This window comes from Schistocerca serialis, chromosome 7 (genome assembly GCF_023864345.2).
Source record: "Schistocerca serialis cubense isolate TAMUIC-IGC-003099 chromosome 7, iqSchSeri2.2, whole genome shotgun sequence".
NCBI lineage: Eukaryota > Metazoa > Arthropoda > Insecta > Orthoptera > Acrididae > Schistocerca > Schistocerca serialis.
The window spans coordinates 269125934-269149620 of NC_064644.1; the positions used below are offsets into that span (position 1 = coordinate 269125934).

Genomic DNA, 23687 nt, shown 5'->3' on the forward strand with positions numbered 1-23687 from the left:
TCACACATATAACCAACACAAGCATTTATAAGAATTTCCAGTTGCCTTGAGCTTTCTTGAGAAAGGCCTTCCAGCATAATATCACTGTAATCAATAATTGGAAGTATAAATGTTTGTATGAGTTTCTTTTTTAGGTCAAGAGGTAAGAGCTTTTTATATTTTTGTGGAATGTGGAGAAATACTGATGCCTTCCAGCACACTGCAGTTTGTGCTCAGTCCAATTTATATTTTCATCTATTATTACTCCTAGATTCTTTGCTGAAGGAAAGAAGTTGATGATATTTGTCCCATTTAGGGTTACAGATGGTAGAGATTCCCAATATTTTGGGCTAGTGAGCATAGAATGACCAACCAGTATTGCTTGGGGTTTGCATGGGCTGAGGTTTAACCATATTTCCTGCACCTATTTTGATAGTGTACTCACGTCAGTATTGGGACTCTCAATAGCTGTCTTCAGGTTTATTGGTTTTTCACTTAGATAAAACTGTAAGTCATCAGCATCAGTGTCGTATCTGCACTAGGACCAACCTGATGACACATTATTTATGTACAGTGAAAGGAGTACAGGAGCCAGTACCAAACCATGGGTGTTAGTGCATACCCTGGGTAATGCCTGATACTACCTGCTTCCACTGTGACCTTATTGTGCTGGACAACAAACATTGCTGGTAAAATGTTGTTGTGAGCAAAACGGCTGCGCTTGGCAAGAATTTTAGGCTGCTAAGTTTGGCAAATAAAAAACCAAAAGGCTTTGCTGAATTCTGAGAAGCACATGATAAATTGCCTCTTATGGATCCATGACAAGCTTCAGGTCATGTGCTATCTTTATTAAGGCGAATGTGCTGTGATGCTTACGGAAATCTGATTTGTATTCGTCTAATAAGTTGTTTGTAGTTAAGTAGTTTGTTAGCTTGTCATGGGCTATATAGTGTAAGGCCTGAGACAGTGCAGGAAGAATGCAGATAGGTCAGTAATCAGAGGGTGCTACAGCAACATCCTTTTTAGAATGTGTTGTGGTTGTAGACTGGTTCAGTTCTTCGGCTGGGCCAATGGTATCAGGTTGTAATGTTCTCTTCAGATTGTTACACTTTACTTAAATATTTCTTCTGCCTGGTCCATTGATGAATGAATACAAAATTTTCATGCTTCACAAAATTTATTTACATCAATTGACAACCGAACTGCACACTCATCATGTAAACAAAACATAGACTTCACTGATCTCTTTGACTTCCAAAACTAACTTCCAAACTGACTCTCTTGCAGCATTGCTGCGTCGCTTTATTTAGAATTTCAACAATAAATTTCAAAATAACCCATTACTTATTTTAGTTATGTGATTAATTACAGTTAGGATTTGGTTACTAACATTCAATTGTAGTACAAAACGCCTGCTTTATCCGATTACATACATAAAATTTACAAACAAGGCCTCAAATTCTGGAAATCGGAAAGTTGTGTGATGTAAAGAATTGGAGAGTTAACTAGAAATGTAATTACAAAGAATATTACTTACAGAGGAGGACATAAAAATAGACAGCAAATGAAAATACATTACTTGGTAATAACTTTTAAGCTGTTTCTCAAGATAATGAGGTTTTCTGTGTTTACTCGTTACTCAATTGCAATTATAGTAATTAGAGGTGTTAGTTATTTTATGCCAACATTTCCACAGCCTCTTATTATCTGTTGTTGAATATTTATTACTTCAATTTCTTGATTAGATATTTAATTTTATTTAATTTAGCATATGTACATAATTTTGTTAATGGGAACAATCTATTGACAATTATGACAACACATGTCCTTCCAGAATATTCTATTTGCTTTCATAATGAAAGTCAAGTGTTTTAGCAAATTGGACAGAATGATATATATAAAGACATGCATACAAGGCCTTAGGAAGCACTGAATTGTCCAATAACTATCCAGATGCATATAAAAAAGATGGTATCAGATATTTCATACGAAGGTGCAGCTTTTACTTTGGCTATGCCAAGACCATGCAGGTTTTTCCATAAGACAGCTGGTCAATTTCTGTTGTCATTTAATATTTGGGCATGCCTGAGTTTTGCATTTTGCCCAGATTGACTGACACTGTTCAGCTTATAAGCAGGATGATTTTCAGGTGTTGGATCTAGTTTTTATGTCCAATACACATCATCTCTAAGATTCATGAGCTGTTTTAATTTATCAGTTAACCATCATGTGGGTTTCTTTCTTACTTTTCCAGTCCTCAGTGGGGCATATTTATCATATAGTTGAGTAAGATGTTAGTAAATTCATGAAGTTTTTCTACATCCGAGAAGGATTCTCCCTATCCCCTCCCTGTGTTTCGTTAGGGCACCCTCTCTCCCTCCTCCCTCCCTCCCTCCCTCCTCCCCAGGGCTTCCCCTACCCCCGTACTTTCTTTCCTCCTCCTCCCATCTTCACTGCCCCTGGCATCTACACTCCCCTCTCCCTCCTCCCCCACCTTTTCCCCATTTTCCAGGTCACCAGACTCGCTCACATCAAGTGAACATTCGCGCGCCGGAGATAATCGCCATCGGTTCTGTGTATGTGCCATCGTGTTAGTGTTTCAGTGTTTTCACGGGCGCTCCATCGTTCACATGTGTTATCTCAGTCATCAGTGTTCGTGTACAGTGCTGACCGTTTTTTTATTTTTTACTACACCTGTGAACGGCTCCGTGTTTTTTACTCATGTGTCTACAGTTTTTTGTCCTCCTTTATGTTATGTTTTTCTATGTCTTCATTGTTTCTATTTGTACTGTCTGTGGCCGAAGAGCGGTGTAATATTGCCGCTGCCAGCCCACCTTTTGTATACAGTGTCAAAATAACAATAAAGAAAAAAAAATTCCCATATTAGCTCACTCCTGGGTCATAATGTCTCTTGGCACAAAGCAGGAGATCATCAAGAGCTCTCAAAATCAGCTGCTCTTCATCAACATGTCAGATGATCTCAGGTGATAGTATATTTTTATCTGTTCTAGGAAGTCCACGAATCTGCATTTCTCATCTTTGTCCAATAACTTGAAACCTGACCTCAGAGAGGGTAAGGTGTGTTCTCTATCATCCAGGTGGGCAGCAAAGTTTGATCTCTCAATGATATTATTGCCATCTCTTTCAACTTATTTCTGTGCCAAATATAAATAGTGTGTATCTTCTCTTGCTGATGGCTCTGTATGTTGTCTGTGCTTATTTTGACATGTGGCATTTGTGTTGGATCAACTGTTCCAAGTGTTAATGGTGATCCACTGTCTCAAAACATTTGTGATTGTGTTTACAAAAGCATTCAAAACTGTACTAAGTTAATCTGTGCCATTTTTTGCACTACACTGAATACATAAACTTTCAGGAATAACTGGGACATTTTTTGTGCAAGTACATTGGCTGTACATCTGTCATATTGTTTTTGAGTTTGTCTTTGATTATCTTTTACATGTTGAATATGAAGTAGCTGATCATCAAATGCAATGCATGCATCCAGCGATGTACAAAATGTTTGAAACACTAATGGCAAGTAAGAATAAAATGCCTTAAAAGTATATTAGTAAGTGGTTGGTAGCCATTACAAATCGTATTTTAGGGCACTGACGGTTTGTGCCCTTAAAAATGACAGATCTTTTAGTGCTGAATCTTCTGTTCATGGGTGGGCAGTGTGAAATCCTCTTAGGATCACATTGTCTGATAGTAGGGAAGAAAGTTTAATATCCCATTGCTACTAATGTCAATAGAACAGGAGCAAACTCAGTAAAACAGGATGGGAGAAGAGAGAACATAGGTTATTTAGGGAACTATTTTTATTGTCATTTGGCGTGATCTAAGAAATGACTGCAAAATCCAAATCAAAGTACCCAGTGGCTGTTTGAGTCAAACTCCTGAATACCCAATGGGTGTTCAAGTCCAATTGCTGATTGTGAGTACAATACAGTGCAGTACCTCAATTTATGGACTGTGTAAAGATTGGGAATTTATACAGGTGCTGATAGCTGTGCAGTTGAGCACCCCAAAAACCAAGTATCAACATCAACATTTCAAAGCACACACTCAGCAGAATCTTCCATGTCTATTTTGATGTATGGACTGTAAAATTCCATCTAGTGCCAGCAGTGCAACTGAACTTTGCTGATTTTGAGTCTGCTCTGCAAGGTTGAATTTTTGTGGTTGCCAATATTCAAGTGATTTCACATTAACACAAATCTCTACTGTAGCTGTCTGCTGCTCTTTCAGTCCCCCCATAACCATTCCCTCAAATTTTTACCATCTCCATGCTCTCTCTTTTTTTCTTCTCTTGAATAGTCTTCAGTATTTGTTTTCCTGCATCCATTTATTTATTAATTAGGTTCTCTCCCTTATCCTTTAGATGTCTTTTATTTTAGTATCCTTTTTTCCTACAGGCCTTTACTGTTTGCTTGGTTTTTCCCCCATTTCATCTATATTATCTCATCCATGCCTTTATTCTTAGTCTCCTTTATTGTCTTTAATGCATTGAGTGTTTTCAGCAACTTTTGATCGAAAATTTTCAAGTCTGTTTGTTGTTGATGTATGAGGGTTGATCTCCTTTTTGCTGTATCTAGCAGTGTCGCCACTGAATGAGATTTTTTGTTAACTTTCCTGTCTAATCCTTGAAAAGACATATTTACACAAGTTCTTCTGTCTGTCTATTGCACCTTGAAAGTGAGTGCTGCACCTCTGCTTGTACAGCAGTAGCAGCATCAGTAAATATGTAGTCAGATTAAAGACTTTTCTATAGTAGTAACACCTTTTGTGCAAATTTTCATGTAGATGAAAAATTACATTACATTAACTATTTCTTGTCCTGTTGTCCTCAGTTGTGTGCAATGTTATGTTTTTGATTGTTATTTTTGAACCACCTAATCAAAACTAAATAAAATACTTTTTTCTTTCCATACATGTATATATTTGCAAGTCATCTTCAGTGGCCTGGAATATATAATATTTGTATTTAAACAATTTTTCTGTACATTCTAAGTATTGTACATTGTGGTTATAAACAATTCTGTCACTATCTTATCTATGATGTAGTGGTAGTATAAATTTCTACATAGAATTTTTGTAAATGATGGTCTACATGTGTTCTTTTTACTGTTTACAGCAGTAATACTTCTGCTCCCTGCTATACAAAACTTTGTTTTCACAGTATTAGGAAATGAACAATGGTTTACTTGATATTATGTTTCGGATGGTGTTGCCAACTGCTATTACTAACAGTTGAATGTGTCTTGTGATATCAGTGATCTATTTGTATGTGTGAGGGGGGAGGGGAGTTTTAGATAGTGGGGAGTGGGGGGTTATGTGCACACATGCTTGTGTGTGAGTCCAAAACATAACATCAGCTAAACAAATATTCATTTCCTAATGCTGTAAGAACAAAATTGCATATGGCAGTAAACAGAAGAAGGACAGCTATAAAACAGGAAACAAGAAGACATATAGACCAGCATCAACAACATTTGTAACTATAAATTTATACTATCCTTACATCGTACATATGCAGAAAGTGCCAGAATTTTCTGTAATCTCAATATGCAATAGCAAAAATGTAAAATAAAATGGTTCAAACACAAATATGTGAATATTCCAGGACACTGAAGATACCTATCAAATAATAAAGGTAAACTGTGTATGGCAAGATAAAATTATTTTATGCAGTTGTGATTAGATAATTCTAAAGTGATAATTATCAACGTAAAATTACAGCCTGATATCTTTCTCCCCTCAAAGCTGTTCTTACTTTCTGATTTTCTTAAAAATAGTCCTGTCCCCATTACTTGACATATTTTCTTTATTCTCTCTTATTTTTGCCTTTTTTATTATTAGATCTGAAGATTCTTTTAAGATGATGTCACTGAAAATGGGACAACTGGTGAAGGAGCTGAGAAAACTTATAGCTGAACCTTTATTTGTCTGAAGTTGCGAATGTGGGCCTTGGGTAAATAAAGTGATGAACGAGAGTTTGACCTGCATGTCTTGAGCTGTTAAAGAGTTAAATGCTTTGTTAGTGAGATGGCTCCCTTAGTTTTATTCTTCAGTTCCATTTGCCCATTTTGTCTTCTCTCTTGCCACTCTTCCTTTGCAATTATTGCTTCCTAACATTTGCTGCACACAGTGTGTGTTTTCATCTGTGTAGGTAAGTAACTTATATATAGAGAGTGTAGTAGATTCATTTAATTTGTGTAAGCTGTGTATTTTCAGGTATCCAAGCCATTCTTTTACCTTTGCTCATGCTTTCCTTCAGTTAAAGTGTCTACTATGTTCAATGTTCTCTTTCCCATTTCCTTATGTTCTCAACCATTTCTGGTTGTACTTTCATTTCTGTAATGAAAACTAGGTTGGGTGCTAAAACTGTAAATTTTAACATTTAACTATTTTATTTGTGCATGACAGGCATGTGGTGGCGACATAACTACAAGGGCATGTAAGTGGAGTCAGCTGCCGAAAAAAGGGTTTCCAATAATTTTTCATGGTGTCAAAGGCAAAGATGAACGTCAAGCTGACTCACCAAGGTACTTCACAGATTATTTGTTATCCAAAGCTTGTAGTATCGTGGTACAGCTAGTATGTTAGTTCTTATGTCTTGCTGCATTCTACTGTCCAGTTTTGAGTGATATAAAGACTAATTAAAAGATGTGTTAATGCTTCAATGTGCATGCACAGGCATAAATTGTAACTGTTGGTTGATATCAATGGTGGGTAAAAAGTGAACTCATGTCTACAAAATTCAGTGGAAATAGCAGAGCTATCGATGTAGCATAATTAGTTAATGTATCTGTTTTCATGGCATTTGACTTGGAAATGGATGATGTTTAAAGAAATTTCCATCATTAGAATTTGTTGAACAAGTGGAGAAGAAGTGGTATACAATTGCTGACTGCCAAATACTGTGCCAATAATCTAATAATAAATAGAATGTGTGGATGTATTGACAGTGGCCTAACTGAAGAACATACATGTTTCCACCTAGGCTAACCCTGCACAGGTCAGGCTCTCAACCGGACTCAGTTTATTGAAGATGGTTTTGTGAGGGGGTTTCCTACAGTAGTAATGTTCATTGCCCTAACTGCAGCATCCAGTACTATAAATCTGATCATGTCTAAAGTACATCAGATGGCAAGCAATGACATGTTGGTATTAACTCTTAGGACATTGTTGGTTATAGAAGATTCTCTGTCACATTCCAATAAAAGAGAAGCAGGTGGAGAAATAGAAGAATGGGTTGCAACAAGGTAGTACGTTGTTGCATAGATACTAATGACCAACCTATCTGCGAAGAGACAAACACTTTTGTTAACATAGATGATAGAGCAATTGCATAGAAAGCAGTGTCTGTTAATGAAATTGAAAATAGCTTGAGCAAAGATCTCACAACATTCACAAATTACAACATATGTAATCATCTAAAACCAAACCCCAGTAAAATGCAAGTGTGTCTTTTTAACCTTAACAACTGGGAGGCAGGGAAGGAGCTTAAAATGAGCTGGAATAGTATGCACTTGAACACCTGTCCCCGTTCACCCTATCACTCTAGACATAAACGAAACACATGAAGAAAACAAAAGCTAAAATACAAACCTTTAATGGTATACTGATAGAACTGCCATCTGCAAAGTGGGGCACCAACACAAATATGCTCCATTCCACAGCTCTCACCATCTGCTTTTTGGTTGCTCCTTACGTATGCCCAGTTTGGGAAAGATCTCGCCACACTAGAAAAATAGACGCGGTGCTAAGTGATACCTGCAGGAAGATAACTGGTTGCCTGAGGCCTACTAGAGTGGACCATTTATATTTGTTATCTGGTATTGCCCCACCAAATATCAGAAGATCATTCCAGAGCTAGAAAGAAATGAACAAACAGATGAATGACCAGTGTCACCTGCTACTCAACCATTAACCCAAGCCCAAAAGGTTCAAGTCTTAATGAAGTTTCATATAATCAATACAGCCAACTGAAACTTCGATAAAATCTCTGTGGCAGCAAGAATATCCAGAAGTGCTTATCACTGAGAAGTTCTACCCCAGGACTCCCGCCTAGACTAATTATACTAAAAAACATGGCACTGACTTTGAATGGGCAAGGGGCAAACAAAACAACTTATGAAACAGGTGGGGCTGCATAGAAACTGACAAGTGTGAGTGTGGTGAGAAACACAAACAATGGAACACCCTCTAAAATGCCTGTTAGTAGATGCAGCCAGAGAGTGTACTCAAGAGGAGCTCCGGAATTATGCTGAGACACCAAATTCTAGATGAGTGAAATATGATACGATGTGATATGATATGATTATGTATGTATATGATTATGTAGTTCTGTATATGACTAGCATGTTTTATATAAACATACTGATTTTGCATTTTACATTATGTACTTTTTTCAGTTGCTATATATTTTATGGTTTAGTTCATACACAAGTTTTAAAAAATCTAAGTTAAATTTCAGACCGGTGCCAGTGTCTTATGATGTGGAGGGCATGTTACACTGCTGATGATGAGCCATCCACTGGACAGGCTGTTAAGCTTGCAGATCCTCTTGTTGGTGTTTAGCAGAAGTATGCTTTGTGCTAGCAGTCGTTAGCGTTTCCCCTTTCATTATCATAATGACACAAACACAACTAGACAGTGTTCACCCATACAACACAGTCCACAGTTATGCTTAAAGCATGTGGCACACAAGCCAATGAACTGGTGTCAGCTGGGAAGCCTTGCATCAGACCAAGAGCTACACAAAATGAAAAAAAATGAAGGTAATTGTTAAGAAACAGTTTGTGGAGAGAGAAAGGTGATGCAGATGTCACAAGAGGTGAAGTAGTGTTGTAATTGTTAATGTGACGTTCTATCACCAGATAGTGTGCTTAGTTTTATAGATCAAATCATTGTAGTCTCTACATGAAAAGGGACTGGTATTGCTTTACATCAATTCCCACGCCAACCTAACAGTGACCGAATTGAAGTCTGAGACTGTGTTCCAAGACAAGAATCTTAACTGGGATCAACAAATAAAAAAATGAATGTTACTAAAAGTGAATGTTACTATTTAATATACTGTAAATATAAAAAGCAGTAGCCTTCATTGCCATGTTTGCAACAGTTGCAGAAACCCACAGCCATGACACACGATGAAAACAAATATTCAATTGGTAGGTTAAAGACTGATCAAAAGTCATGATTTGAGAAATGTGAGCAATCTACTCTTCAACAAACTATCCTATCCAATAGAAAGAAAACCAGTACTTTTGGGAGTAATGTAAAGGAAATACTAATGAAACACAATTCTGCTGATGAATATCTGCAGGCAAACTTGTGTTGACTTTATGATCTCAGTCTCCTGCTCACAGAATTTAAATGTTAAGAAAAATGAGTTTTAGAAGTATTGAGTACTCATTACTCAACAATTAATGTACTGTCATCTTATTTTTTTTTTATCTTGTTCTAAGTCTAAATATCCTTGTTGTCTATACCTTGTACACATGCTCACTATAAGACGAATGGAACAATAAAAAAAAATACTTGATGGTAATACAGATTGACTTTGGATTTTTCCAGGCATTTGCTAGAAATGGTTTCAGGGATCAATAGAATACCTAAAATCAGAAAGCTAGCTAGTGATTTGAAACCCACTCCTCCTGAATAAAAGCCCACTGTCTTAACAACGATGCTGCCTCACTAAGTGATTCACACCAAAGAACTGGACAAAAGATCTATTTCACATAAAGCTAGATTATGATGTTACAAGAGGAGAAGGGATATTGAATAACACTCAATAAAGAGGTATATTGAGGGAAATTTGATATCAGAATCAAACAAAGGTAAATCCAAGATGGAATGTAATAATATTATGAAAAGGATAGTTGCTATTCTCCGTGTAGCGGAGTTGCTTAGTCACAGATATGCACAATTAAAAAAAGACAGTCAGAAAATGAGCTTTCGGCCAAGAAGGCCCTTGTTGAAAATAGACATGACACAACACACACACACACACACACACACACACATACACACTCACTCAGGCAAGTGTAACTAACACACACATGACCACTGTCTCTGGCAGCTGAAGCCAGATAACAGCCTCACACAGAAATGACGTACTGAAAACAAAATCTTAGGACTTCTGTTGGGTTGTAGCATCAGGTCCAGTTTGAAAATTTTTTTCGCTATAAGCAACATATAATTTGGCATCTCCACTCTGCCTCTCTCAGACATAAGTTACCTTTCCTTGGGCTCTCGATAAGACACTTAAAAATATATCCAAACTAGTGACCATGGAAATGTGTTCTTTTATCTTTTAAGATATGTGCTCCATAGACATTCTTCTAGAACAGAAATAAATCTGTGTATTTTATTCCAGAGTCAGATATTAAGAGTGGAACAGGTAAATCCTGAGATCTTCAAAAGCTTTTAATAAAAGCATTGCTATTTTCTATACAAAGAATAGATCACAATTAATAATGAAAACTGACATTGGAAAGTATACGGTAATAGCAGCAGAAGTTTTCCAGTGAACTTGGGTCTGCAAACAAACAATTTGTGAGTTAATGTGAATGTGTGATTATGAGCCACCACTGACTTCAGTGTGAAGTGCTGTCCTTGTTAGTGCAAATGTAATTGAAATTAAACTTTGTGACTAACAAGTTCCCATCAAATTGAGCTCAAATTTCATCCATGGCCTGCCTTACCTTGCACAATGTTAGGCAATCTTTTACATGCATGATGTGGAACAGGTACAATTTGGTGCTGGTGTAAGACAACATCTAAGATTGAGAGGTTGAACATGGTTTCCACCTGGACCTTCAAGGTTACCTTATTTCGATCCATTAGAAGTTTTTAGTCTTTAGTCAACTGTAAAGTCAAGTGTGTAGTGCTCCTGACAGTATGGTTGAAGAGCTGGAGCAGCAAATTTTACGGTTTTGTCAACATTTACGAGATGATCTGGAGGTATCTGAATCAATTCATTACCTCAATGCAGAGACTGTTGCAGCATTATCTCCAAATGTGAGGATGACATGTTTGACAGGTACGATGGACAGCAATTTGTACAAGTAATGTGCTGTAGTAGTATTGTAGATTTGGTTAAGGTAGGTCACAAGTGCAGTTTGAGCCCAGTTAGATGTGGACATAGTAGAACAGTTTCCTTTTCAACTACGTCTTTACTAACTAGGACAATATTTCATACTTCAGTCATTGGTGCCTCATACCACTTATTAGAAATTAAATCACAACTGGCTCATTTGTGGCTCCATGTTCACAGGATGGTTTGCTTCCACAAGTATTATCTTATACTTGCTGCCATGTCAGTTTTAGCTACTATTTAGCATACACTCTGTACACAAATTTTGCATTTGAGCACTTCTGGTGCTCCTCTCAGGTTGGATTTGGCCATTTGCATCACTTTGGCCTTGAAGTGGTCTTGTGTAGAGTTGTAGAACTTAGCACTGATTTTTGCAGCCCATTTGTTCTTCTGTACAGGGAGTTTTTATCTTTCCTAATGCCACTTTATACATTCATTAGGACTTTACAGGATCATTTTAATATTTATTTTGCATCTGAATACTAAGTTTTTATAAACATTAATGCCATCAGAATCTTAAACAGAAGTTAGTATCAATAAGGCTCAAGTGTATACTTCAGATCAGAACAGCTTCTAATACACAATTTTGATTTCAAGGTCCATTTGCATCTTATTCAAAATTTTTGATGTGCTTCTGTTAAGGTATTTTTAAAGTAAATTATTGTGGTTAGCCATGTTTGAATACAAAACTAACATTTTCTTATGCTGCATTTCATTTTGCAGTTATTTTAATCGACAAGAGATTGATGTTGCTATAAAGTATGTGGCAGCTCTCTTAGAAGAACGCCTGAGTGGGTATAAAGTGGAGGAGAAAGATATAGGTATTATAACACCATACAGATTGCAGGTAAATCTATATTTTCACCCACTGTCATGTTTGCTTCTTTTGTATGTTACATAAAAATTTTCATTGTGTATTTTTCTTTCTTGTTTGTAACCTTACTCATTGTCACCTAATCATATAGAATTTATCCACTGTAGTGCATGTAATTCCAATATTACAAATACGGACATTCTACAGAATAATTGAGAACATCTGCACAACAGAATTTTCACTTATCTCATTTATGCTAATAGGTGATTGTAGCCAATTGTTGAACATGTTCCCTAGGTACCGTAAAAGTCACATATTTCATGCTGAATAACTATTTGTGATTTAAATAATATGCACATTGCTTTATTAATTTCTCAGCAAATACCATACGTATTTCTGTTCTTCATTACACATTTCTTCAAATCACAACTTTGTCTTCCAAATTGCTCCTACCCAATCTACTGCACTGTTATTATTGCACAAAAGGCATGTGACCACCAAAAATGGCATGAGATGCATAAATACACTCCTGGAAATTGAAATAAGAACACCGTGAATTCATTGTCCCAGGAAGGGGAAACTTTATTGACACATTCCTGGGGTCAGATACATCACATGATCACACCGACAGAACCACAGGCACATAGACACAGGCAACAGAGCATGCACAATGTCGGCACTAGTACAGTGTATATCCACCTTTCGCAGCAATGCAGGCTGCTATTCTCCCATGGAGACGATCGTAGAGATGCTGGATGTAGTCCTGTGGAACGGCTTGCCATGCCATTTCCACCTGGCGCCTCAGTTGGACCAGCGTTCGTGCTGGACGTGCAGACCGCGTGAGACGACGCTTCATCCAGTCCCAAACATGCTCAATGGGGGACAGATCCGGAGATCTTGCTGGCCAGGGTAGTGGACTTACACCTTCTAGAGCACATTGGGTGGCACGGGATACATGCGGACGTGCATTGTCCTGTTGGAACAGCAAGTTCCCTTGCCGGTCTAGGAATGGTAGAACGATGGGTTCGATGACAGTTTGGATGTACCGTGCACTATTCAGTGTCCCCTCGACGATCACCAGTGGTGTACGGCCAGTGTAGGAGATCGCTCCCCACACCATGATGCCGGGTGTTGGCCCTGTGTGCCTCGGTCGTATGCAGTCCTGATTGTGGCGCTCACCTGCACGGCGCCAAACACGCATACGACCATCATTGGCACCAAGGCAGAAGCGACTCTCATCGCTGAAGACGACACGTCTCCATTCGTCCCTCCATTCACGCCTGTCGCGACACCACTGGAGGCGGGCTGCACGATGTTGGGGCGTGAGCGGAAGACGGCCTAACGGTGTGCGGGACCGTAGCCCAGCTTCATGGAGACAGTTGCGAATGGTCCTCGCCGATACCCCAGGAGCAACAGTGTCCCTAATTTGCTGGGAAGTGGCGGTGCGGTCCCCTACGGCACTGCGTAGGATCCTACGGTCTTGACGTGCATCCGTGCGTCGCTGCGGTCCGGTCCCAGGTCGACGGGCACGTGCACCTTCCGCCGACCACTGGCGACAACATCGATGTACTGTGGAGACCTCACGCCCCACGTGTTGAGCAATTCGGCGGCACGTCCACCCGGCCTCCCGCATGCCCACTATACGCCCCCGCTCAAAGTCCGTCAACTGCACATACGGTTCACGTCCACGCTGTCGCGGCATGCTACCAGCGTTAAAGACTGCGATGGAGCTCCGTATGCCACGGCAAACTGGCTGACACTGACGGCGGCGGTGCACAAATGCTGCGCAGCTAGCGCCATTCGACGGCCAACACCGCGGTTCCTGGTGTGTCCGCTGTGCCGTGCGTGTGATCATTGCTTGTACAGCCCTCTCACAGTGTCCGGAGCAAGTATGGTGGGTCTGACACACCGGTGTCAATGTGTTCTTTTTTCCATTTCCAGGAGTGTATAATAAACAATTACATATTGTCTTTAACATAGTTGACTTACAAAAGTATTTGGAATTTAATATAATTGTTGTAAATATTTTCATTAAGTATATCTAAAAACAAAGATGATGAGACTTACCAAAAAAAAGTGCTGGCAGGTCAATAGACACACAAACAAACACAAACATACACACAAAATTCAAGCTTTCGCAACAAACCGTTGCTTCACCAGGAAAGAGGGAAGGAGAGGGAAAGACGAAAGGATGTGGGTTTTAAGGGAGAGGGTAAGGAGTCATTCCAATCCCGGGAGCGGAAAGACTTACCTTAGGGGGAAAAAAGGACAGGTATACACTCGCACACACACGCACACATATCCATCCGCACATACACAGACACAAGCAGACATTTCTGTGTCTGTGTATGTGCGGATGGATATGTGTGTGTGTGCGAGTGTATACCTGTCCTTTTTTCCCCCTAAGGTAAGTCTTTCCGCTCCCGGGACTGGAATGACTCCTTAACCTCTCCCTTAAAACCCACATCCTTTCGTGTTTCCCTCTCCTTCCCTCTTTCCTGATGAAGCAACAGTTTGTTGCGAAAGCTTGAATTTTGTGTGTATGTTTGTATTTGTTTGTGTGTCTATTGACCTGCCAGCGCTTTTGTTTGGTAAGTCTCATCATCTTTGTTTTTAGATATATTTTTCCCACGTGGAATGTTTCCCTCTATTATTTTCATTAAGTATTTTATATTAGAAATTTAGAATAATTCCGTTGGTGTAGAAAATTTGCAGTATGACTAAAAAATGGAGAATAAAACAGACTTTGATGCAATAAAATGACACACATTTGTAGTTCTTGTAAAACATATATATAGAAAATATAAGTGAACAAACTGGAAATTCCTGGATGGAGCAGTATGTAAAATAAGAGAAAGACCGCTACTCACACATTGATCCACTATAGGTGAGTGGTTCCCTTTCCCTTATTTTACATCAATGAACAAACTGAAAGCATATTAGTCAAAAACCACAAAATTTACATATTGATACTGCACTGCAAAAATAAGTGAACTGACTGACACCTCCTCAAACAAAACTCCATACCTGCACATTGCAATATCCTCCTAAAATTCAACCTGGCTTTGCAGGGGTAATGCTAAGTAGCACATGTCTGCCACAACAGAAAGTTATTGTACACACAAACCTTACTCATGAATCAAGTCTATCTATTAGTGAAATCAGACATTGTTAAAATATTGTACTGAAGTTACCTATAAATTATTCGGAACGTTATCCTGCAGCGAACTGTGTAATCCCATCATCAACTTCCTAATCATCATCGTAAACATCATCATCAAATTATTTATCATCATTATTTTATTTTCCTCTCAAATGAATGTTATTCAAAATTCGGTAAGGATTACCTGTCATGTCTAAGCAAACTGCATCTGATAAGTCATACATTGTACATAACTGAGATTTTTGTAAATCAGGTGAACGCATAGTAATAATGAAGTAAAATAAAATGCTTCTTGGCAACTTTAAAATCATGTTACGTGTATAGGAGTTATTTGAACAACTGGACCCAGTTGCATAGTGCAATGGCCGCTAATGGTTACTGCTGAATCGTTACTCTTCATAACAGCAGTCCATATGAACAAATAAGTGGCTTCTTTACTTGTGGTTACTCACACTTTAGGTACTAGGGCTATTCACAGCTCTGTTTAAAAAGAATAGCTCAATATTGTCATAGGATTGAGCTGCACACGTCTGCTTTCATGCCCCGCAGCTAATTCACTGCAAATAATAACCTGTAGTTGTGATCCTGCAGTCAAACAGTCTATGCATTAGCTAGAATTGTGAATTTATAAATTACACAGAAATACAGAATTAAAGATATATGATTAGTTTAATAACAAGGGTTCTAGTCTGCAATTGATTTAGACCACAAGGAATTACTTTGAATAACGTTTATGGAAGGAACGACATCTCAGATAAATGAGAAATGGTCCTACGATATTCAGTTAAACTACAGACAAAAAATACCATTATCAAATATCCAGTAAAGTTATGTTGAGATCATTATGAAAATGGTAGCAAAATCCCCAAACTAAATAGTCATCTAAACTACGCAAAAACAAAGTTTGTTTCATGACTGCAGTACACAAGAGATTCTCCAGCTCAGAATAGTTCAGAGTTCAACATGATGATTCACAAATTAACACACATGATATGAATAATAATAAGTCCCATGCTGTCTATTCTAAGTTTCTCATATCAAGCGGCAAAAGTTAAGAGTCCTACTCTGGAGCACTTTAGACCTCTCGAAACATTTAAGTCACTTCAAAAGTTAGAGTATTGTAGTGGCCATTCACTGCCCAGAAACATTCACTCCAGAACTTGCTGTGAAGTGTCTCAAATCACTCCCTTGAGTTCTTCACTCAAAAAGTTCTTCTCCACTTGACTCCTGTAATGTTCCACTACTGTCTACTTTTCCATTGGCTGAGGACCATCCCCACCAAAAATACATCACCCTTAAACTCTACAGTCATGATTTGATTCAAGTTGATCGCTTCCCAGACTAAACTAATATATTACAACAATATTTAAATGTTCAGTTGTATTCAGATCATTTACAATAAATATAAGTAATAGTTGGTTCATTCTTGCACAAGTGTGCTCATGATAAATGACAAATTGTCCTTAAGTATTGTTTAAACGGTTATCTATGCCTTCTTGACAGATGTGTCTTTTCGTTCTCTTTTCAATTGTTGTGTGTGCCAACACATGTGATTGACCACTTACAAATTAGCACAGCTTTTTCATAGCACTTGCAGTCATCACTTAAACAAAGTTACTGGCAAAATAGTAAACTGTTCATTAAATAAATACACAAGCATGACAAAAATGAGGTATTGATGCTGTGTTGATTTATTGTGTAAATGTGGAGAATACGATGTTCTGACAAACATTTGCATAACGAAAAAATATTTAAAAAATGTACTAAATCAAGAAATAAAATAGATACAGATAAGTACCTTTAAGCAATGGTAGCTGTAGTGCAATGCTATCATCTAAGATACCGTATTTTAAAATCACATGAAGTGGTTAAAAGTTGTTAATTCAGAGGTACACTGCATAAATATTTATAGACTGTGAAGTATTAACTTTTGTAGTTACAGAGGTATTGAAACATTGTTGTGTCATTGGATGTGCCTCATTTTCCAGGGATCACCAGTGTATTTAGATCTGCATTGATATTTGAGTGTAAATTATTATAGCCTCTCAGAGAGCTGTAAGAAAAGAAGCTGTCTTTCAGTTTGTCTCAAAGTCCGCCATTAATAGGATCATAGCCGGCCCTTTAAAGTGATTGATGCATTGTCCAAATGCCCCGTTCAGGATTTTCCCTACATCTGGTCCTTTGCTAATGCACATGGCCCACCTGGAGCGGCCGTGATGGCCTGCCCAGCCATGTCATGTCGCTGGCCCTGGGGCCACAGAGATTCGCAAACAAATTCACTTTACCTTGTGCAAGTCCTGGGCAGCTGATTAGCTCACCTAAATACTCATAATGTTACAGTAGTTAGATCTTAGTAAAATAGTACAATAACATAACATTAACTCTGTTCAGAATAAGAATAAGCATCTTAGAAAACACAGAAAGATAATGCAGCATAGAAGGAAAAATAGTACTACCAGAGACCTGAGTTTCTCCCAGCATTTGCAAGTTCAAATAACTTAGGGGAATGCACCTGGGTGACTACATATATATTGTCTGCAAAAATCTCATTTTCGTTTGTTGAAAATCTAAATCTCTGAGAGTTCTTCACTAATTGCTGTGAAATTTTGACACAGTGTTGCATTTGATTATGTCCCTGAAAAGTATTGCCTCCAAATTTTTTAGCTTAAAACACTTAATGATTTTTAACGAAAACAAACTTTATTAATATTCTGTACCTTTAGTCTTCATGTCTATGTATTTATTTCTGAATATAGTCACTCTGGCGATGAACACAATTCTCCCAATGAGAGACCAGTTTGTTGATACTGCCACTGTAGAATGTTTGATGTTGTTGATAGAGCCACAACCTCACCTCTACTTGCTCAGCTTCATGTGTGTCAAATTGAAGTTCTCGGTGGCTTTCTTTAAGTTTGGGAAACATTGACGATCGAATGGGGCCAAGTTGGGACTGTAAATTTGTGGTAAGGTCTTATGGTACCAAACTGCTGAGGTCATCGGTCCCTATGCTTACGCACTACTTAATCTAACTTACGCCAAGGACAGCACACACACCCATGCCCAAGGGAGGACTCGAATCTCCGACAGGGGGAGCCGCGTGGACCGTGACAACATGCCTCAGACCACGTGGCTACCCTGTGCGGCTGGGACTATATGAAGGATGACTGATGACAGTTAACTCAAGGCTTTGGATTGTTGCAGATGTCACAGCACTCATGTGTGGTCTGGAATTGTCAAGCTGAAGGAGAGGTTGCTCCATGTGCGGACAGACTCTTCGAATTCAGGCTATCAGTTTTCTGAGGGTCGTGCATTATCTTGCCAAGTTCATGGTGGTGCCTTTAGGCATGAATTCCAAGTGCACCACATCTTGAACATCCCAGAACACTGTGGGCATGACTTCATCTGCTAATGGCCTGGTCTTGAACTTTCTTGGCATGAGTGATCCTTTGTTCAGTCTCCATTGATGGTCTCTTGTTTTCGGTGTCAGAATGGTGAACCCCTGCTTACATCATCTGTCACATAGTTGTAAATCATTGGTGAACCCCTGCTTACATCATCTGTCACATAGTTGTAAATGATGTCACAGAGGTCAATAAAATCAATGTTAACAGCCTTCATTTTTGTATGGATTTCAATTGGAGGCACATTTTCTGTGGTTAGAAACTTAATTACAGCATGCTGTTTATCATGCACCGACATAGTTCATTACAGACTGCCTCATTACATGTTACAATTCGGAGCCCTGTAGCAGCAGAGGGTTGCAACCTGTGTCAGCAAAGCAAGAAAGTCAATTATCCGTGATATGTAATATCTCAACTGATAATTGAGAACAGATAAAAAAATGTGAATGCATTACTTTTTAGCATGTCCTCCTGTGTTATATATACTCGATCTTTTGTATACCTACTGGAATGGCATATATTTTAGCAAAAATATTGTGTTTATTTGTTGACAATCTTAAATCTCCAAAAGTCCGTAACCAATTACTTTGAAATTTTGACACAAAATTGCGTAGGATATGCATATGTTTTTGTACCTATTTTATTAATATATACAATGTATAAATAAATATGTAAGGTATATAGGGGAAAAGTTATTACCAAAAATCTTGAAAAGTTCTTGACCAATTTTCTTCAGATGTTCACATGGTACTTGAATGAACAGTTGGATGGACATAAGTGATATATTTTTGAAATTTATAATATCTCGACATATATGTGATATATAAAGAGGAAACATGACCTGTTTACTTAAATTTTTTACATGTTACTAATAAATATTTGGATGAACATAGGATACATATGTTTTTAATACAGATCGTATATAAATCAAATATTTAAAATATGTAATAGTGAAATGTTAACAAAAATCTCAAAAAGTTCTTGACCTTTTTACCTCATATTTTAAACAGTGCCACATTAAACACTCAGACAAACATAGACAATATATTTTGTTTTAAATAACAATTTACAGGTTTTCTTTTAGAACCGGCTGAGAGAAAGAAATTGCTTTGCTGTAGAAATGTGCAGTTTCCTTTATCACAGCCAATTTTAACTACCATACCAGGGCATTTAAACCATTAGAAAAATTGTTTGTATATTTTTCTCATTATACATATATTTTGAAAACTAAATTGTATACACAACAATGTGCTCATTTGTTTTCTTCCACACTGACGGTTTTTGCAGAAAACAGGAAAGTTGTATTTCTGGCTTATCGGAGTATGATTAGAATACTACTACAGAATCTGAATTTGCAATAACAGTAAACAAGGTTCAGTTTCAGAGGGGGGGAAGAGTAGATGGATGGTGGGAGGAAATGGACATAGCGGATAGGATGAGATGGACAGAGAGAAGGTGCTGAGAGGGGGAAGAGAAGATGGACACAGACACAGACACAGAGGGGGGGGGGGGGGGAGGGCGAGGTGATGGGGAGATGGAGGAAGAAGGAGAGGAGATCAACAGAGGCAGGGGAAGATGGAGATTAGGACATGTATCTAATTACCATACATATCAGAAACATGCTTTCCCTTTTCTTTCTTTTCTGTTAAACCAAACTGAGCCACAATGTATGGCTGGGTACAGCTAATATTAAAATAAAAATTAAATTCTCCTTCAGGAGGCAAAAGCTTCCTACTGCCAATAGACACACACAAAAGTGAATGAGCCAACAAGTACCCAGTTCTCCAAACTAATAGTTATTTCATTAGGGGAGGAGAGACGGGTAAGTCGGGGAAGGTTAAAAGTGAAGGGGGGGAACTTCCATGTAAATGGAAAATTTTGTTTCTGTATTTCATTATCTTTTTCTTTCCCGTGTGTAACTGTACTCATTCTCACCTGGCTACTATCTGCGGGTGAGTCTCTTGAATCCTGGCAGCTGAGTGAACTGCCCTTCCTTTTGTAACTAACCACAACCTATCCCTCTCTTTTTCCTGATGAAGGAACTGTTAGTTCTGAAAGCTAGGTTTGCATGTCCTTCACTTTTATATGTATCCATGAACAGTACTTCACATTTAACCCCTCGAAGGTATGTACTAGCTAGAAGTTCTGTCTTGCTATTTATTAGTTTCTAAATTGAATTTTCCTTTGGTACAGTTTATTTACTCTCCTCATACACAGATTTGTATGCATAACATCTGTTGTTCCTCTGCCACAAGCTTCCTAATCTGGTGTTTTTTTTGTACCATTGACAGGTCAAATTGAGTACTTTTCATTGGAAGTGAACATTTCAAATGAGTCAGCATTATTTATTACATGGCGAAAGTCTTCCAATTACCTATAAAATGTTTACAAAATGCATTCAAATATCTCTCTGATCACCCAAGCTGTAGTTGCTTACAACATTAACTAGACTTTGCCAAATTGATTTTTTACACACAATAGATTTTGAATAACTTCCTGTTTTCAGTGTTGGAAAATAATATGACACTTTCACTTTCCTCTTACAGAAACTCATATTTCAAAGCAAGGAAAAAATTTATATCCTCATCTGCATTTTCTGCTTGATAAAAGCAGTGCCAACTTTTGTATGAATCAGCTGTCTTGTCATCTAACTTAACCATATCAGACACATTGAAGTTTACAGCATAAGACACAGTCTTCATTTCAGCTTCCAAATTAAATTCCGTTTCAGTAACTTTAGATCTACATATTTTGAACTGGACTCAACAATAATCATTCCATTATTTGAATCATTGCTTTGTCAATTTTTTCACCTGCAGTTATTAAGTTCTTTAATTTTGTGATCTTTTAATGTATTTATTTATTTCCAAAGTTAATTTTTAGATTTACTATCTGTTCATTTAGTTCTCCTACCTTTTGATTTATAATTGTTATTTTTTACTCACTTTTTCATTTGATTGATTAACTCGTTCTTCATTTCTCTCATTGTTTATTGCAAAACATAGCTTCCTCCCAAAAGAGTGTTGCCAACAGTCACAATAATTTGTTTTACTACTTTACACCAACGCATTTCAGAACTACAACTCTTTTCTCAGTGACAAATTTGATTTCTTTGACCATGAAATGCTAGATTATAAATTGAAGTAGATGTAACATCCAAAAAGGTCAATGTACACCTCTCCAAAATCCATTGGACTAAGACACAAAATAAAAAAGTAAATGTACCACAATTTTTATGACACTGAAATCTTGAATATTCATTTCTTCAAATAAAATGCATCTTCACATATAGTTACACAGTTGTCATCAGGAACATGTAAGAACAAGTAAGTTAGTGTACTGTTTAAGTCATTGTTTGACATTGTTACCATTTTACTATATTTTTGCACAATATTATACAGGAGCTAACATTGTTAACAAAACTCTCAAAAAGTTCTCGGCCATACTCTAATGAACATTCAGCAGGGCGTAGGTGACACACACACACACACACACACACACACACTCACACTCACTGCCTGCAGTGAGAAACTATGATAGCAGGGCATTTAAAACATTAGTTGAATTGTTTATCCCATATACGGGGTGTTCAAAAAGTCTCTCCGCAGTGCCGCATGATTGTTAGCCACGTGTGCCGTATGCCGTAGTGAATATACCGAAATGAAACTCAGTGAAATACAAGTTATTAATTTATTGAATATTCTTTTTGACATTAAATGTTGAAAGTGTCCCCCCTGTTGTTGAATACACAATTCAATTCGTCTAATCATGTTTCCAAACACAAGCTGTAACATTTCTTCTGTAACAGAAGCAGTGAAAGTGGATATTGCAGTTTTCAGTTCATCAATAGAGTTTGCATGGTTTTTATAGACAGTTGCTTTGACTGCACCCCAGAAGAAAAAGTCGGGTGGTGTTAGGTCTGGCAATCGCGGAGGCCAAAGTCCCTGTGAAATTATGCAATCACCAAAAACATCAGCAAGCAGTGACTTTGAAACATGAGTTGTATGCGCAGATGCACCATCTTGTTGAAAATAACCATTCAGTATTTCACTTAACACAAGTTCTCCTATGAATGGGTACAGAATATCACTGCAGTATTGTTGTGCGTTTATTGTTTTGTTGAAAAACCCAGGCAGGCGAACAATCATAAGGCATGTGCGGCTAACAGTCATACACTTTTTGAATACCCCGTATATTCTGAGCCATTATACGTGGTAAATGTTAATAAAACCAACAAACTACAGGGATGGATTCCTGACTGGAAATGAAGGAAAAAAAGTCCTATGAACATGTATCCAGAAATGCATCATTGTCATGGTAGATAGCACTGATGAATGAAAGTTCCTCTGACCACATGGCGTGTTTTCTTTGTGTGTTGTAGGCTGTGTGATTGTTGCAGTATACTGTAAGGAGAAGAATGGTTCAGTATTCATGTCAGGAACAAGCCGAGATGGTGTTTGTGTATTGCCAAGTAGATGGAAACAGTCGAGAGGCAGCACATCTATACCAAAACAAATACCCTCACAGACACCAACCACATCACACAACATTTCAAGCCCTTTTTCCTTTTTGGTCATTTGTATGATCATGGGCCCTTTCAGACAGATTAATGTTCAGGGAGGCAGTGGACTGTGCATATACCAGTTTTGGAGGACCAGGTTCTACAAGATACTGAGACGAACTCTAGTACAAGCTCCAGGCAAGTGGCCTGTCAACATGCTGTAAGCCAAGGGACAATTATGTGACCTCACAAGTGCCCAAGAAGGGCTTGAAATGTTGTGTGATGTGGTTGGTGTTTATGAGGATACTTGTTTTGGTATAGCTGTGCTGTGTCTCAACCATTTCCATCTGCTTGGCTGTATGCAGACAGTATCTCATTTTGTTCCCAACATGAATACCAGACCATTCTGCTGCATACAGTACTCACTGTGTCAATTATACAGCCTGAAGCTCAGAATATACACACATCACATGATGAGACGGAACTTTCATTCATTTTGGCAATGATGCATTTCTGGACACATGTTCGTAGGACCTTTTTTCCTCCACTTCCTGTCAGGAATCCATCCCTACAACTTGCTGATTATATGAGGGTCATTCATTAAGTAATGGCCCACATTTTTTTCTCAGAACATATTTATTGTTAAGAGTCAGAATTTGGTGACAATATACATAAACATGTTTTGTCTGTGTGCTATTTTTCTACATAGTCTCCGTCATGTT

The 23687-nt window shown here is 37.9% G+C and overlaps 1 protein-coding gene across 1 annotated transcript in view; it reads left to right on the forward strand.

The window, feature by feature from the left end:
• Positions 1-23687, forward strand: part of LOC126412661 (putative helicase MOV-10) — a 305211-nt gene that overhangs the window by 231904 nt on the left and 49620 nt on the right. Inside the window, exons 16-17 of the mRNA XM_050082363.1 lie at positions 6409-6527; positions 11810-11933. Of these exons, the coding sequence (XP_049938320.1) occupies positions 6409-6527; positions 11810-11933 (243 nt within the window). The remainder of the gene's footprint in view (positions 1-6408; positions 6528-11809; positions 11934-23687) is intronic.